General features: G+C 44.7%; 1 protein-coding gene across 5 annotated transcripts in view; it reads left to right on the top strand.

Annotated features, from left to right (window-relative positions):
• The window catches only part of LOC127056585 (myotubularin-related protein 8), a 177,859-nt gene that overhangs the window by 69,814 nt on the left and 93,134 nt on the right, over positions 1-14,911 (top strand). For 2 of the 5 annotated variants that reach the window (XM_050964612.1, XM_050964613.1), the window contains exon 1: positions 12,353-12,452. The exons of 1 other annotated variant lie outside the window; for it this stretch is intronic. Coding sequence is in view for 2 of the 4 variants with exons in the window: in XM_050964617.1 (XP_050820574.1) it covers positions 4,502-4,546 (45 nt within the window). In the remaining 2 variants the exon portion in view is untranslated. Of the gene's footprint in view, positions 1-4,501; positions 5,613-12,352; positions 12,453-14,911 lie in introns of those variants that run through there. 2 more of the 5 variants (XM_050964617.1, XM_050964616.1) reach the window with 2 other exon arrangements.

Genomic DNA, 14,911 nt, shown 5'->3' with positions numbered 1-14,911 from the left:
TTCTCCTGATGAAGAAGGTGGTGGTGGTTTCAGGAGCAGTGGTCAGTAAGGGAAAAGAAAAGAAAGTCGGTTGGGAGGTTAGCGAGGAGGCACGGGCCCTCAGTAGATGTTAAGAGACCTGTGGCCTTAATGGGTCAAACCCCTGCTTATGTCCATGGGGAGAAGGGAGTCCAATCCTACTTATAGGACAATTTTAAGAAAACTTTGCTAGTAGGAACTCATTGCATTTCCTTTCTCACATTCAGGGTTTTCCTGCAGAGGGGACAGCAGACCCTTAGCAATAATATTTGAGGTAGCCAGGTAGTTTGAAGATTTGGACCTTGCAAGATGGAAGTTAGGAGCCTATATACCTTTTAGAATCGGGGGCTGAGAGTATCTTGTTGTGTTTTGCTATCTCCGGGACAATGCTACAGGTGAGGAGATAGAAAGAAGTAGTTTGCAGTCACATGCTGCACATCAGGTACTTGCATAGTTAATACTCAACCTAGCATCATGCTCGGTGGCTGTGTTTTGTCCCTTTTTTGCACTGAAATAAGCATCAGCAGACACTGAGAGTCAGATCCTTAGTGTACAGTAACGTCTCACTTCACGTGGTCGTTATGTTCCTGAAAAATGCGACTTTAAGTGAAATGATGTTAAGTGAACCCAATTTCCCCATAAGAATTAGTGAAATGGGGGGGTTAGGTTCCAGGGAAACTTTTTTACCAGACAAAATACTATATATTATATAGATATATACACACAGTGTATGTTTTTAAGAAACAATTTAATACTGTTCACAGCTATGATGATTGTGAAGCTTGGTTGAGGTGGTGAAGTTAGAGGGTGGAAGAGGGAGGGATATTTCCCAGGGGATGCCTTACTGCTAAATGATGAACTAGCACTCGTCTGAGCCCTCAAGGGTTAACACATTGTTGTTAATGTAGCCTCTCACACAAGGCAGCACAAACACGAGGGAGGGGAGACAGCATAGCAGACAGAGACAGACACACACCTTGTGCGTGTGAGAGAGAGATGCACACTGCCCCTTTAAGTAAGTTGATCCACTCTTAAGTGCATTGTCTTTTTAAGTTGGATCAGGAAGTTGAGACAGCAGCAGCAGCCCCAGGCTTTCTCTGTTTCTCTCCGACCATTTCCCCTCCCTGCTCTATATGGAGAAGAGGTAAGTGAGGTGCAGGAGCAGAGGGGAGAAGGACACCCTGACATTAGCCCCCTTCTTCTCCCCCTGCAAGCAGGAGTCTCTGGGAGCAGCTCCAAGGCAGGGGGCAGGAGCAGCACATGGCAGTGGGGGAGGGACAGCTGAACTGCTGATTGCTAGCCTGCTGGGTGGCTGCAGCACAGGGAACTTAGGGGAGCGGGGAGCTGATAGGGTAGGGGGCCTGCTGGTCCACCCTGGTTCCAAGCCCCCATCAGCTAACTGCAATGGGCTGCTGTCATAAACAGATAAGTAAGAGTTAATAGAACAAACCTGCTTCATATCTCTTTTGCCTGGAAAGGGTTAACAAGAACAGTAAACCTGGCTGTCACCTGACCAGAGGACCAATCAGAGGACAGGATACTTTCAAATCTTGAGGGAGGGAAGTTTTTTGGCTGTGCTGTTAGTTTTGGTGGTTGTTCACTCTGGGGGCTCAGAGGGACCAGACGTGCAACCAGGTTTCTCTCCAATCTCCCTGATACTGGTTCTTATAGATTCAGAATAGTGAGTACTAGATAGACAAAGCGAGTTAGGCTTATGTTTGTTTTCTTTATTTGCAAATGTGTATTTGGCTGGAAGGAGTTCAAATTTGTATTTTGCTGAAAGGATTTTAATTTGTATTTGTATCCTTAGGCTGGGAGGGTATTCCCGGTGTCTACAGCTGAAAGACCCTGTAACATATTCCACCTTAAATTTACAAAGATAATTTTTACTGTTTTTTCTTTCTTTTTAATTAAAAGCTTTTCTTGTTTAAGAACCTAGTTGTGTTTTATTCTGGTGAGACCCCAGGGGACTGGGTCTGGATTCACCAGGGAACTGGTGGGGAGAAAGGAGGGAAGAGGGGGAGAGAGGCTGATTTCTCTCTGTGCCAGGATTACTTTCTCTCAGGAAGAGTCTGGGAGGGGGAAAGAGAAGGAGGGGGGAAGGTACATTTTCCTCTCTGTTTTGAGATTCAAGGAGTTTGAATCACACAGTGATCTTCCAGGGTAACCCAGGGAGGGGAAGCCTGGGAGAGGCAATGGTGAGGGAAAGGGTTTACTTTCCTTGTGTTAAGATCCAGAGGGTCTGGGTCTTGGGGGTCCCCGGGCAAGGTTTTGTGGGGACCAGTGTACCAGGCACTAGAATTCCTGGTTGGTGGCAGGGCTACAGGTTCTAAGCTGGTAATTGAGCTTAGAGGAATTCATGCTGGTACCCCATCTTTGGACACTAAGGTTCAGAGTGGGGAATTGTACTATGACAGCTGCTCTTCCTGCAAGCAGTGGACAAAGCAGGCGGCTGCCAAACGACGTTAGAAGGGAGCATTGCACAACTTTAAACGAGCATGTTCCCTAATTGATCAGCAACATAACAATGAAACAATGTTAACCGGGACAACTTGAAGTGAGGAGTTACTGTACATCAGCGTTGCTCTGTTGACTACCATGGGCCAATTTACAGCAGCTGAGGATCTAGTGCTCTGATTTCCTTCAGACTTTTGTTGGCCCTCAGATTGTACAGTGACAGGCAAAGTGTAAAACCCCAGAAAGTATTCTAGCCCCTCTGGTCTGTGTGAGCAGAACTTTCCAAATAAAAAATGTTGACCTGAAATTTTCTATGTTTAGTCTTAGCCAAAAGTGAATTTGGTTGGGGAGTTTGAGTAAATTATTTTGAATTGTATGAGTGTGAATAAAATAGCCTTTTTCTGCTGCAAAGACAGTAAATTTTTTTTTAAAGTTGCATGGACATAACTCAAAAATTGCTGAACTTTACAAGTTGGGACCTTCTAGGTTTCTAAGTCACCACTAAAGGTTGGTCTCTAGACTCATGAAAACAAATAGAAGAGCTGTAAAATCAGCTTTATGCACAAGTAGTAAAATTTACATTACATATAGAGTTACAAATAATTGAAACTAATAATAACAATAACAGTATTATAACAATACTGGAGAGAGTGTGGCCTAGTGGACAGACACTGGCAGGTACTGAGCAGACCTGGATCCTGTCCTCAGATTTGCCAGTGACCTGCTGGGTGGCCTTGAACAAGTCATTCCACTGCTATGTGCCTCCATTTCCCCATCTGTACAAATGGGGATAATGATACTTACCACCTTGGTAAAGCACTTTGCGATCCACTGATGAAAAGTGCTATAAAAGATCCAGGTGTTATATTACTATTATACTATATGAAACTATGGAATCATTTAAATGCATACTGTGGGGCTTAGATAACAGCTTGACAGGCATGATATCAATACCATAGGAAGATAGATTAGATCATACTGATGTTAATACAACCAATAGTTTTAACGAGCATGGTTGTGTGTTACATTTTCACTAGGGAGACCCACACAGTCTCAGCTGTGCAAGTGTGAAGGTGTAGAGTGAAATCAGTAAAAAACATGATGTCTTAATCTTCTTTTTAAAAATTAAATAGGGAAATCAAATACTAAATGTTACTCCAAGCAAAGTGGATGGCAAGTTGCATCTCCAGGAGGGTCTCTTTCCTGTGATTGGATTGAGCCATTTTAATATTTTATCTTCCGTCCTTGTGTGCAAATTTCTGGTTCATGCTTCTCATGTCTGTGCCCAGCCTCCAGCTCGTTTATGAAGTTTCAGCAGCTCTCAGACACTCTCTGTCCACACACTGACTCATTTACTTGCTTACTGCATCCATTGCATCCCCTAGATCTTTCCCACACTCCCTCTCCTTGTCCCCGCCGCCTCTATGCGCCTTTGATTACACCTGTGGAAATTAGAATGATTAGGTGGGTTTGCAACAAATGAGAGTAATGCAAATAAAATAGCCTTAAAGTTACCATAATGAACATAAATCTTTATAATTTGGAAAAAAGACTTAGTCAAAAAGCTGATGGCAAATGACCTCTCAGTGACATCTTCCAACCATGATCTGTACTTGTCCATAATAGATTGGCTTGTTTTTTGCAAACAAACAACATTCACTTTAAAATGATTTATTGTAAATAAACATTTCCTTTCCTATGTTACCAATAGCAGAGTAGATTATTAAAATGGAAAAAATCTAAGGACTCCAGCTAGCATATTTTCATCATTTGTGCATCTCTTTACTTTTTCTCTCAGCTTTGACAGGAAAAATCAATGAAGTCTGTTTCATTTCTTGGTGCTGTGATATTCTGGATTGATAAGCACTGTGAAGGAGTTTGTATTTGTAAAACTGCACTCTCGATTGGCTCAAAACAATCAAATAAAGATCTCTTTTGATCTTAGCTTTTGTGAAAAGCCTGCTAGGACTAAGTTGGCGGTGACAGTTTGTGTCCTTTTAACATCCTCCACATCATTTTTTTCCAGGGAAAATATGACAGAGCATTTCTTTTAATGACTAAAAAGCTCTAAGGAAGTGGGTGGAACATTTTACAGGTCTGGTAAGTGGAACTGGATGATTTGAACCTGGAAAAATCAATCTGTGATGTATTATTGGTTGAGAAAGCGTGTTTTGTTTTGATACTTAAGGGTTGTTAATAATACATTTTATTTTTAAAGGGCTTCCTCAGTGCAAAGGGACTCAGAGTCTGGTATGGCAACACATAACAAACAATGAAGACATAAAGTACAATAGCAATGAGAAGTCAGCAGCTTGGTAAATATCCTTTTGATGAGTGGAGTTTGGATAGTTTGGGGACCTTGCCAGCAGGTTTTGAAATTTCTGTTCTTGAGCACAAACATCAAAACCAGCTGGAGCACAATGGAACTAAGCCTACAAACAACCACTCAGCAAAAATGCCTGTAAATGCTTTGATTCCATCAGAGTCCTTTGGTGTTACCCAACTAAAACCACTAGGTGGCCTTCCAAAGCTAATCAAGAACAATTTTCTCTTGTCCCTCTCTCTTGCTGACTTGTTCCCTAGCTAGTTTGTAATTCTGGAGTATTGGAACAAACTGCTGTACTCTATGAAAATGAAGGTCCCGGAATCATAAAACCAACATGATTGTACAACTAAAGGAGGAGGAGAAGTGATGTTTAGCTGGGCAGAACTAAGCCCAGAACTGCTTTAAGATTACTAACCCGGGAATTTGAGCTGTAATTCAGCTTCAGCAGGAAAACACTAAATTATAAACAGTTAATCTACAGAACATAACTATGGTTATGAAGCAAATGATTATCTTAAAACAGTAATAGGTGGAGGCAGATAAAATGGGCATGGTTAATGGAAAATAGTATGATTTCAAATCATTTATTCAAATCTTTCTTAGTTCTGAGTCGTGTCTCCTACTTTAAAGGAGAACATAAAAATACAATCTTTCCCACTAATGTGACTAGCTAGGCAAAGCAACCCCCTCATTACTATTTACATTTTCATTAAAAGCTAAGAAACAGGCTGCATTTTTGTACATTTTTAGTCGGGGTTCATGAGTGATTTTTGCCCCATTAACGTGTATTTTATTTTTGTATTTATGTTGATTTAATTGTATCTCACATTTATTTCAGGTACTTGTATGGCTCCCATCGCCATAGTGTCTGAGCATCTCTCAGGTCTTGTCTCAACTGATAACAAAAGGTGTGTTTTTATCTCAGGGTAACTAATGCACATGAACTATCCCGAGGTGAAAACCCAGTGAAAACAAGGCATATTAGTTTTACCACAAGGTAAACTAGTTGGCATCAGCACCATACCACTGCCTTACCTAATACATTTTGGGACCTCCACTGTGTTTTTACCACACACATTAATTATGGAAGAAAAAAAATCCCCTCTTTCCAGCAGTGAAGACAAGGCCACTGTCAAAAATAGGAAAATCCCATTTTACAAATGGGAAATTGAGGCACAGAGAACAAATGACTTGCCAAAGGTCACATGGGAAGTCTGTGGCTGGGCAGGGAATTGACTCCAGATCTGCCCAGGTTACACCCTAACCACTGGACCATCCATCCTCTCCAAAGAATGACTATTGTGGATTGGTGACATGCCTCTCAAATGTCCCTCATTTCGGTCCCAAAGCTACCTACAGTCCATATAAAATTTGATTTTTGTTGTTGAAAATTATTTATTTCAGAAAAAGAGAATCATGACACTGAAGTTATGTCTGAGGGAAGGTGTTTCACTGTATTTTATATTTCTTGCAAAAATAATTTGCTGTGTCCTTCATTCTGAGCCTTTATCATGTGTCATGTTCACATTTGGGCCTTGGCTGGTGGAGTGGACAACAACAGTACGTAAGAAGTTGTACAGCCACTGCCTGTGCTGTATAGCTCTTGTGGATAAACAGAGAGATTCATTCCTACGTAGCCACAAGATCTATACAGCACAGACAACAGCCATTCAAAATTCTCACACCCTGCCCTGACAATGTGCCTGGCCATGACTTGAAGGGACCACTTCTAGGGTTGGGAGCGTAGTTCAGTATCCATGGAACTTTCAGTATCTGACCTGTCTACTGAGACTGTCAACAAGGAAGACAACTCATTATAATTGTGATGTGTCACTTGTCCACAAAGAACTGGTTTTAGACTCACTAACTCGTTGCACATACATCCCTGAAGAGCTGTCAGATGAGTCAGGTCCCCCCGAATAATGATATTTTAAAAATAATATGATTTGAGTTCTTTTTGTTTGCTTTATGGTTTTTGAACTTTCAGGGTTCATGTTTTCAAGTGTTGCTTTGCAACTATAAGAGCTAGAGACAATCTATTTTGCTTCTTTTTCTTTTAAATGAAAGCTGAGAGCATAGGCTCCGACTTCCCCTCTGCCCAGTGGGTGCTCGCCCACCCCCTGGCCCTGCCCCTGCACTGCCCTTGCCCCACCCCCATTCCACTCCCTTCTTCCAAGTCCCCACCCCGCCCTGCCTCTTCTCTGCCTCCTCCCCTGAGCATGCTGCATGCCCGCTCCTCCCACTCTCTCCAAGAAAGTCCTAAGTGCCACCAAACAGCTGTTAGGTGGTGGGCGGGAAGCACTGAGACGGAGGGGGAGAAGTGGGGATGCGGCATGCTCAGGGGAGGAAGATGAGGTGAGGAGGGAGTGGGGGCAGGGGGAGCTTGGCTGCTGGTGGGTGCAGAGCACCTGCTAACTTTTCCCCATGGATGCTCCAGCCCCACAGCACCCAGGGAGTCAGCGCCTATGGCTGAGAGTCTCACATAATCACTTGAATTCAGGAGCTGGGCCTTTAAGAAAAACACCAAATATTGCCAGTCTCCTGGTAAAGTCACAAGAGCTGGAAATACTGAAAACAATTTCATCCAAAACTGACACATTTGTGCAAGGAAAGGCATGAAAGCACCTTGGAAGACTTTTCAGTATCAGGGTGATACAAAATATACCTCTTTTATTAGAATCTGGATTTAACTAGGGGTGGACCATAGGCATGGAGATTCAGGTGCCTGCAATGCCCCCAATTCAGATTTAAAGTAAAATGTGCATAGGCATATAACAGGAATGACTCTGCACTCTGTCCCCCTCTTGCTTTGGTCATGCATGTTTAACCACCTGAGAATCATGTCTTGAATCTTCTCTTTCAAAGGAGGCAGGAATCACTATTCTGAAGTCCTCAGACTCCAAACCTTGTGCATCATAGGCCCCATCAAAGTTATAAGCAGTGAGGATTGTTCTGTAATCACAAAAGCTGGAAATGGAAAAAGTCTGACAGTTTCCACCAAGTTCTTACCTCAATGTCCAAAGTTGGATTGTCCCCTGTGTTTCCCAGTGCAGTTTTAAACAGCCCAAGGGATGAGGCTGCTACTATATTCCTGGGGAAACTATTCTATGTTCATACCTCACTTCCAGAGGTTAGGTAGATCACCAGCTGAACATGAGCTCCCAGTGCCATGTTGTAGCTAAGATAGCTAACAGATCCTTAGATGTATAAACGGGAATATCAAGTAGTGGGGAGGTGGTATTTCCTCTTTATATGGCATCAGTGAGACCATTATTAGAATACTGTATCAAGTTCTGGAGCCCACATTTCCAAAAGGATGTTGAAAAATTGCAAAGGGTTCAAAAAAGAGTTACAATAGTGATTCAAGGTCGGGGAAACATGGCCGGAGTGAGAAAGTTAAGAATCTCAATCTATTTAGCTTATCCAAAAGAAGGTTAAAAAGTGGCTTGATCACAGTCTACAAGTACCAATATGAGGAAGAGATTTCTAATAGTAGACAGTTATTTACTATTGCAGAAAAAGGCATAACAAGATCCACTAATTGGACGCGGAAGCCAGACAAATTCAGGCTAGAAATAAGGGGCAGTTTTTTATAGTGATTGTAATTAATCATTGGAAAAACTTACCTAGGGACAGGGTGGAGTCTCCATTACTTAAAGACTTTACATCAAGATGGAACATCTTTCTAAAAGATATGCTCTAGCTCAAACAGTGTAACACATGGGCTTCATGCATGCATTACACAGGAATTCAGAAGAGATCATAATTTTTTTTGCCTTAAAAATCTATGACATCTATTAATCTAAACATATTGTCAAGTATCTTCAGCATTAAAAGCACAACCCCTCTACAATGTTTAACTGTAGCAGGCTCTTATAGTTGCCTGTGTGAATGATTATAGGGGGATATGGTAATGTGCAGTAAACCAGTGTACTATATGCTCCCCTGGGTAGCTAGCCTCAGACTTCTACACATCAGGGTGATGTATAGAATAAGATGTTATTCCTCCTTCCCAACTAGCAGGGGCTTGTGCCTTTGGTGCTGAAGGTTCTGGGTTCCGTCACCAATGACAAGCAAGGTATCTGTGGCCTGGTCTACACTACGCGTTTATACCGAATTTAGCAGCGTTAAACCAAAGTAACCCTGCACCCGTCCACACAACGAAGCCCTTTATTTTGATATCTGTACTCCTCCCCGACGAGGGGAGTAGCGCTCAAATCAGTATTGCCATTTCGGATTAGGGTTAGTGTGGCTGCAATTCGATGGTATTGGCCTCCGGGAACTAACCCACAGTGCACCATTGTAACTGCTCTGGACAGCAATCTGGAGTTGGATGCACTGGCCAGGTAGACAGGAAAAGCCCCATGAACTTTTGAATTTCATTTCCTGTTTGCCCAGCATGGAGCGCTGATCAGCATGGACTGTATGGGAGATACTGGATCTGATTGCTTTATGGGGAGACAAATCTGTTCTATCAGAGCTCCATTCCAGAAGATGAAATGACAAAGCATTTGAAAAAATCTCCAGACAGAAGCCACAGCAGGGACTCAACACAGTGCTGCATGACAAGTGTAATGGAAAGCCAAAGAATCAAATGGACGCTCATGGAGGGAGGGAGGGAGGGGAGACTGAGGACTCCAGCTATCCCACAGTCCCTGAAAAGTATTTGCATTCTTGGCTGAGCTCCCAATGCCTGAAGGGTCAAAAGCATTGTCCTGGATGGTTCAGGGTATATGTTGTCAATTTACCCCCCTCCCCCCCATGAAAGAAAAGAGAAAAAAATCGTTTCTCACCTTTTTTCAATGTCACCATATGTCTACTGCATGCTGCTGGTAGATGTGGTGCTGCGGCGCTGAACAGCAGCATCCCCTCCCCTTCCTTTCCTGATGGCAGACGGTACAAAAGGCTTGGAAACTGTCCCCATCATCCCGTGAGTGCTCCTGGCTGGCCTCGGTGAGGTTGGCCGGGGGTGCCTGGGCAAAAATGGGAATGACTCCCTGACAGTACAAAAGGATTGAAAACCATCCTCATCATAGCAACTGGTGGCAGAGCGCCTCCCCCCGCTCCTTCATATCTAATGAAGATTCTGTACTGCCTGGACTATCATAGCAGTGGGAGGCTGAGCTCCTCATCCCCCCCACTTTCATGTCTAATGAAGCTTCTGTACTGCCTGGACTATCATAGCAGCTGGAGACTGCCTCCCCCTCATTTTATCTCACTAAAAAGTCAGTGTTTCTTATTCCTGCATTCTTTATTACTTCATCACACAAATGGGGGGACACTGCCACAGTAGCCCAGAAGGGGTGTGGGAGGAGGGAAGCAATGGGTGCGGTTGTTGCAGGGGCACCCCCTAGAATGGCATGCAGCTCATCATTTCTGTGGGATATCTGGGGCTCTGACCCAGAGCGGCTGTGCTCTCTGGTTCTCTAGTAGACTTGCCCCATATTCTAGGCAGGACTGACTCTATTTTTAGACAAAACATAAAGAAGGGAATGACCTGGGGAGTCATTTCCATTTTTGTCCATGTGCCACTGGCCGACCTCAGCGAGGCCAGCCAGGAGCACCCATGACAGCAGCAGACGGTACAAAAGGATTGATAACCGTCATCGCCAATTTTCAATTGCAGACGGTGATATAGGGCTGGTAACTGTCTCTGCTACCTTGCAAAGACGAATGAATGCTGCTGTGTAGCACTGCAGTACCGCGTCTGTCAGCAGCATCCAGTACACATACAGTGACAGTGACAAAAGGCTAAATGGGCTCCATGGTTGCCATGCTATGGTGTCTGCCAGGGCAATCCAGGGAAAAAGGGCGTGAAATGATTGTCTGCCATTGCTTTCACGGAGGAAGGATTGAGTGATGACATTTACCCAGAATCACTCATGACACTTTTTTGGCCCTATCACGCATTGGGATCTCAACCCAGAATTCCAACGGGCAGGGGAGACTGCGGGAACTATGGGATAGCTACCCACAGTGCAATGCTCCAGAAATCGACGCTAGCCTTGGTACATGGACGCACACCGCCGAATTAATGTGCTTAGTGTGGCCGCGTGCACTTGACTTTTTACAATCTGTTTTAAAAAAACGGTTTCTGTAAAATTGGAATAATCCTGTAGTGTAGACATACCCTGTAGATGGATGCAGTTACAATGAACTACTCTACATCACGAACATGCTATATATTTGATAGCAAATCTTACATATTTGTTCAGATCCTGAAGTTAGCTGTTCATTGATCCCAGAAAGATAAATGGAGCTCCATGCAGTCTACTGTATGCATGTCTGTCAGAGTAAACTTCAAAACCAAGGTCCTATCTGCTTTGGATTATTATTTATTTTTTTATATTTTAGTAGTATCTGGAGGCATCAGTCAAGATCAAGGCCCCATTGTGCTAGGTTTTGTATTTGAAGACATGGCCCCTACACTAAAGAACATATAGTTGTGGGCCATGATCCTACAAACACTTATGTACATGTACGTGCTTAACTTTACTACTGTGAGTAAATCAATAGTAAAGCACGTGTATGTTAAGTGTTGGGGCTTTGGACATTAAAGATCCCGGGAGGCAGATCTGTAAGAGGCAGGTTTGCTTTTGTGTTAAAAATATTATTATTTTGCATTTATATACAGCCTGCTTCATCCAAGGAATTCAAGCCACATTACAAACATTAATTAGTTAGACTGTACCACAGTCATGTGAGGTAGATACTCTGGCAAATTGAGGTTACATGATTTGCCTAAAGTCACACCATAATCCAATGTGGTTGTGACAGAGTCAAGAACAGAATCTAGGTGTCCCAACTCCAGTTTTCCCTAACTAACCACTAGTGGAGCCCATATCCTCTTTTGATCAAACTCTCCCTCCAGCGATTGTACTCGCTTTCCACCCAGCAGTGGCAGGATTTCAGTGGTGCTCTGTGTCTACAGCTTATGAAGCACTTAGAGGTCTTTTGAAATGAAAAGCACTTTAGATCAGGGGCACCTGGAGTAAGGACACCTAGGTTCTACTGCTGACTCTCCCCCTAGGTCCTGGTGGTGGGACAGCAGGCAAACACAGCGTTGTATACTGCTGCTTTGAATCACACGCCACCGACCACCGCACTTTCTACTGGGCTTTTAAAGGAGTCCGCAGAAACACTCGCCTAGGGCAACTAATTCGCGAGACAGGAGAGAGAAATACCTGGATTTTATTCATTAGCATTTAGCCCCATCGCTTCGAGCGAGGTGCCTCTAGCCGGGAACCTTCCTTTCCCACCAGCTCCCTTCACCCCTCCCTGCCACTGAACTGCGGTGACTGCCGAGCCAGCTCCCGGGGAGCTCACTCCGCGGCTGAAGAGCAGCCCCGCGGCCGCGGCACCCCGCCGCCAAGCCCGGGGGGGATCAGGAAGGGAAGTCGGAGCACGGAGCCAGAGCTGAGCCTGCTGGGCTGGCCCCTCCTTAGCCGCGCGTCACTGGCTCTCCAGCCTGTCACTTGCACGGCGGCCCTGCCCCCGGCTGTCGTGCGGGGCGGGGCGGGCGAGAGGCCGAGGCTGCTCGGCGCCGGGGGAAGAGCGCGGACAATGCACAGGCTGGGAACTTCCTGCCGCGGCGGGTGCGGGTGCGGGTGCGCTGCCCGGGGCAGAGGCGAGGGAGCCCGGCCGGCGCTCGGTAAGTGGGGCGCGCTCGCAGCACCAGCAGGAGGAGCCTGGGCTGCACCTTCCTGCCGCAGTCATGTCACCGGGCTGCATGTGGAGCGGGGCGGGTGGCTGTGTCCGTCTGTCCCTCCCGCTGGGCGGGCTGGTCGGCCGGCCGCTCCCTCCCGCCCGGGGCGATGCACCGTGCGCTGTCTGTGCCCGTGGCCCTCAAGCTCAGGTGTCCGAGCGGCGATTTGCTGGCTCCCTTTTGTGTGAGCGCACGGCTAGGGTGGGCTGGGGCAGGCCCGGCGCGCTGTCTGCTGGGCTAGCTTGGGGGGCATGGGAGAGGCTGCTTGGGCAGCAGCCCCACTTTGCAGGGGCTGCAGAGCCAGCTGTCTCAGGGATGCAGGGAGGGCTCCCCCCTATCGCCTTGTAGGCCCGGAGCTGTGCAGCTTTGTTGTGGTTGATTTGTTGGAGCAGCTGGTGTCTCACACCCCTGCTGCCGCCTCTGCACCAGCACCAACACACGCCTGGGTAACTGGGTGCTTGTGCCTGCTCTGTTTATTTTCACGTGTAATCCCTCTTCCCAGGAGGGAATCAACAGAATCAGGGAGACAGGTGGGTGGTCTCTGCCTGTCCCCAGATAGCTCTGGCTCGGTGGGTATCTCTGCATGGTGTCATCAAAATAAGGAATACGCACTGTTAATGTGACAGATGGTTTATTGCCCTCTGCTGTGTAAACTTTGCGTTTCTCAAGGGTTTCTACTGAAATAAAACCGCTGATCAGAGTTCTAGTTCCCTCTCCTGTCTCCCCTTCACTGCTCCTTCCCACGTGCAAGGCTCAAACCAGGTGATCCCTGAGTGCTCTAAATTGCTGGTATTTGATATGTAAGTGTGGAACACAGAAGCTTTGTGTCTTCAGCTACTGAGAAATCTAAATCACTGATGGCTTCCTGCTTCTCTAAACATCTACCTCCCAGTTTAGCATGGTAACAAGATTATCTTTCAGTTTGTCATTGTGTGTGAGTGAGGTTATTTTCCTGATCCTGGCTTACTAAAAATAATACATTAAAATGCTTTACCTGTGGCCTTTAATTGAAACAAACTCTCTTAAAGCAAATTAACTCCTTCACTGCTGATGCTGTTTGTTGTATTTTGCTTAGCTTGGACCATGTGAAGAGTTGTGGCTAGTTCTCATGTGCTAGCACAATGTAGCAAAATTTGACAAACCCCATAGGGAGATGTTTATGTGAATGTCAAACAAAAATGCGTTCGAATTTTTTTTTTGAATAACTTGAATCATTTTTTGCCCCCAAAATTCCTGGTATTGCATGTAGGGGGATTCTGGGGTTGGATGGGAAGCTCTTTTAGACTTTGTCGAGGTTCTGCGAATCACATGAGCTGTTCTGACTTGTTATTGAAAAGGAGACTGTTTAAGGCTTTATTGGGCATGTTATTTCTTTCAATTTAATTGAGCCCATAGATACTGCACATCTTTGCTGGTCATCATCTGACCTAGCCATTCACAGAACCCCTTGTAAACAGAAGGCTGCTTGTGCAATACTTTCAACTTTTGCACTGAAGAGATTTGACTGTAAATGGCTTTCCTTGTCCTCAGCCAAATTTCTTATTGCTCCCCTTTTAATGCCAAGGTGAAAGATTAGGGCAGGCAGAAGGCCTTGCTGAAAGTCAGGTGGGTAGGAAGAGAATACTGCAATAAGTTTTGTTGTTGCAGTCAGACCTGCCACCAAACTTCTTTGGGACATATCTCTCATCAGACCTCTCAACTGGTGCTTCAGACTGGCATACAACACTGAATTCAGACCCAAATAGCATTGAATCCAGCAGAAACCCACTGTCCACAACAACTGATATATAGAACCTTTAAACAAATTGCATAGCAAAACCAGTGCATATTAACTGCATTCAGCTTCCCTTGTTTATCCTGTTTTTATACCTGATAGGTTATGGACTTAATCATATTCTTAAAGCCTGTCTGTCACCGTTTTAGCCTGAGTAAGCATTGAAATATTTAAGTCATTGGTATTTGAATTTCAGTTTATTATTAAAGGGACCCAAGTAACACATTTTGGATCCAGTCGTCCCCAGTGTTGGGTCTTTAGATCTGTGGTTTTGGTTGGAAACTTAACATTTTCTTGCTTTTATTGTAGTAATTATTTTCTGACTTTTTTCTTTGTGTAAATGAGTAAAACACTTGCCAGATATGAAGGGAAGGAGAGACAGTTGTCAGACTTAAGTTGGTCCCCTGCTTAATAGCAAAGAACACAAACAAAGCTGTACATACACGGTTTCAAATAGGGAGAGGCAGAGGAATGCATACGTAGGAGGAATCTGCTTTCTAATTCTGTAGCAGACTAATGGAGGCGCTGGGAGTTCTCCAGGAGGAGCTGTTATTTTTACACCCTGCTTGCAAAAATATTCAGTTTCTTTTAAAGTGCAACTTCTGTAGTAATTTGCTTACTATCAATTCTT

This window comes from Gopherus flavomarginatus, chromosome 8 (genome assembly GCF_025201925.1).
Source record: "Gopherus flavomarginatus isolate rGopFla2 chromosome 8, rGopFla2.mat.asm, whole genome shotgun sequence".
Taxonomy (NCBI): domain Eukaryota; kingdom Metazoa; phylum Chordata; order Testudines; family Testudinidae; genus Gopherus; species Gopherus flavomarginatus.
This window is presented reverse-complemented; position numbering and strand designations above follow the sequence as displayed.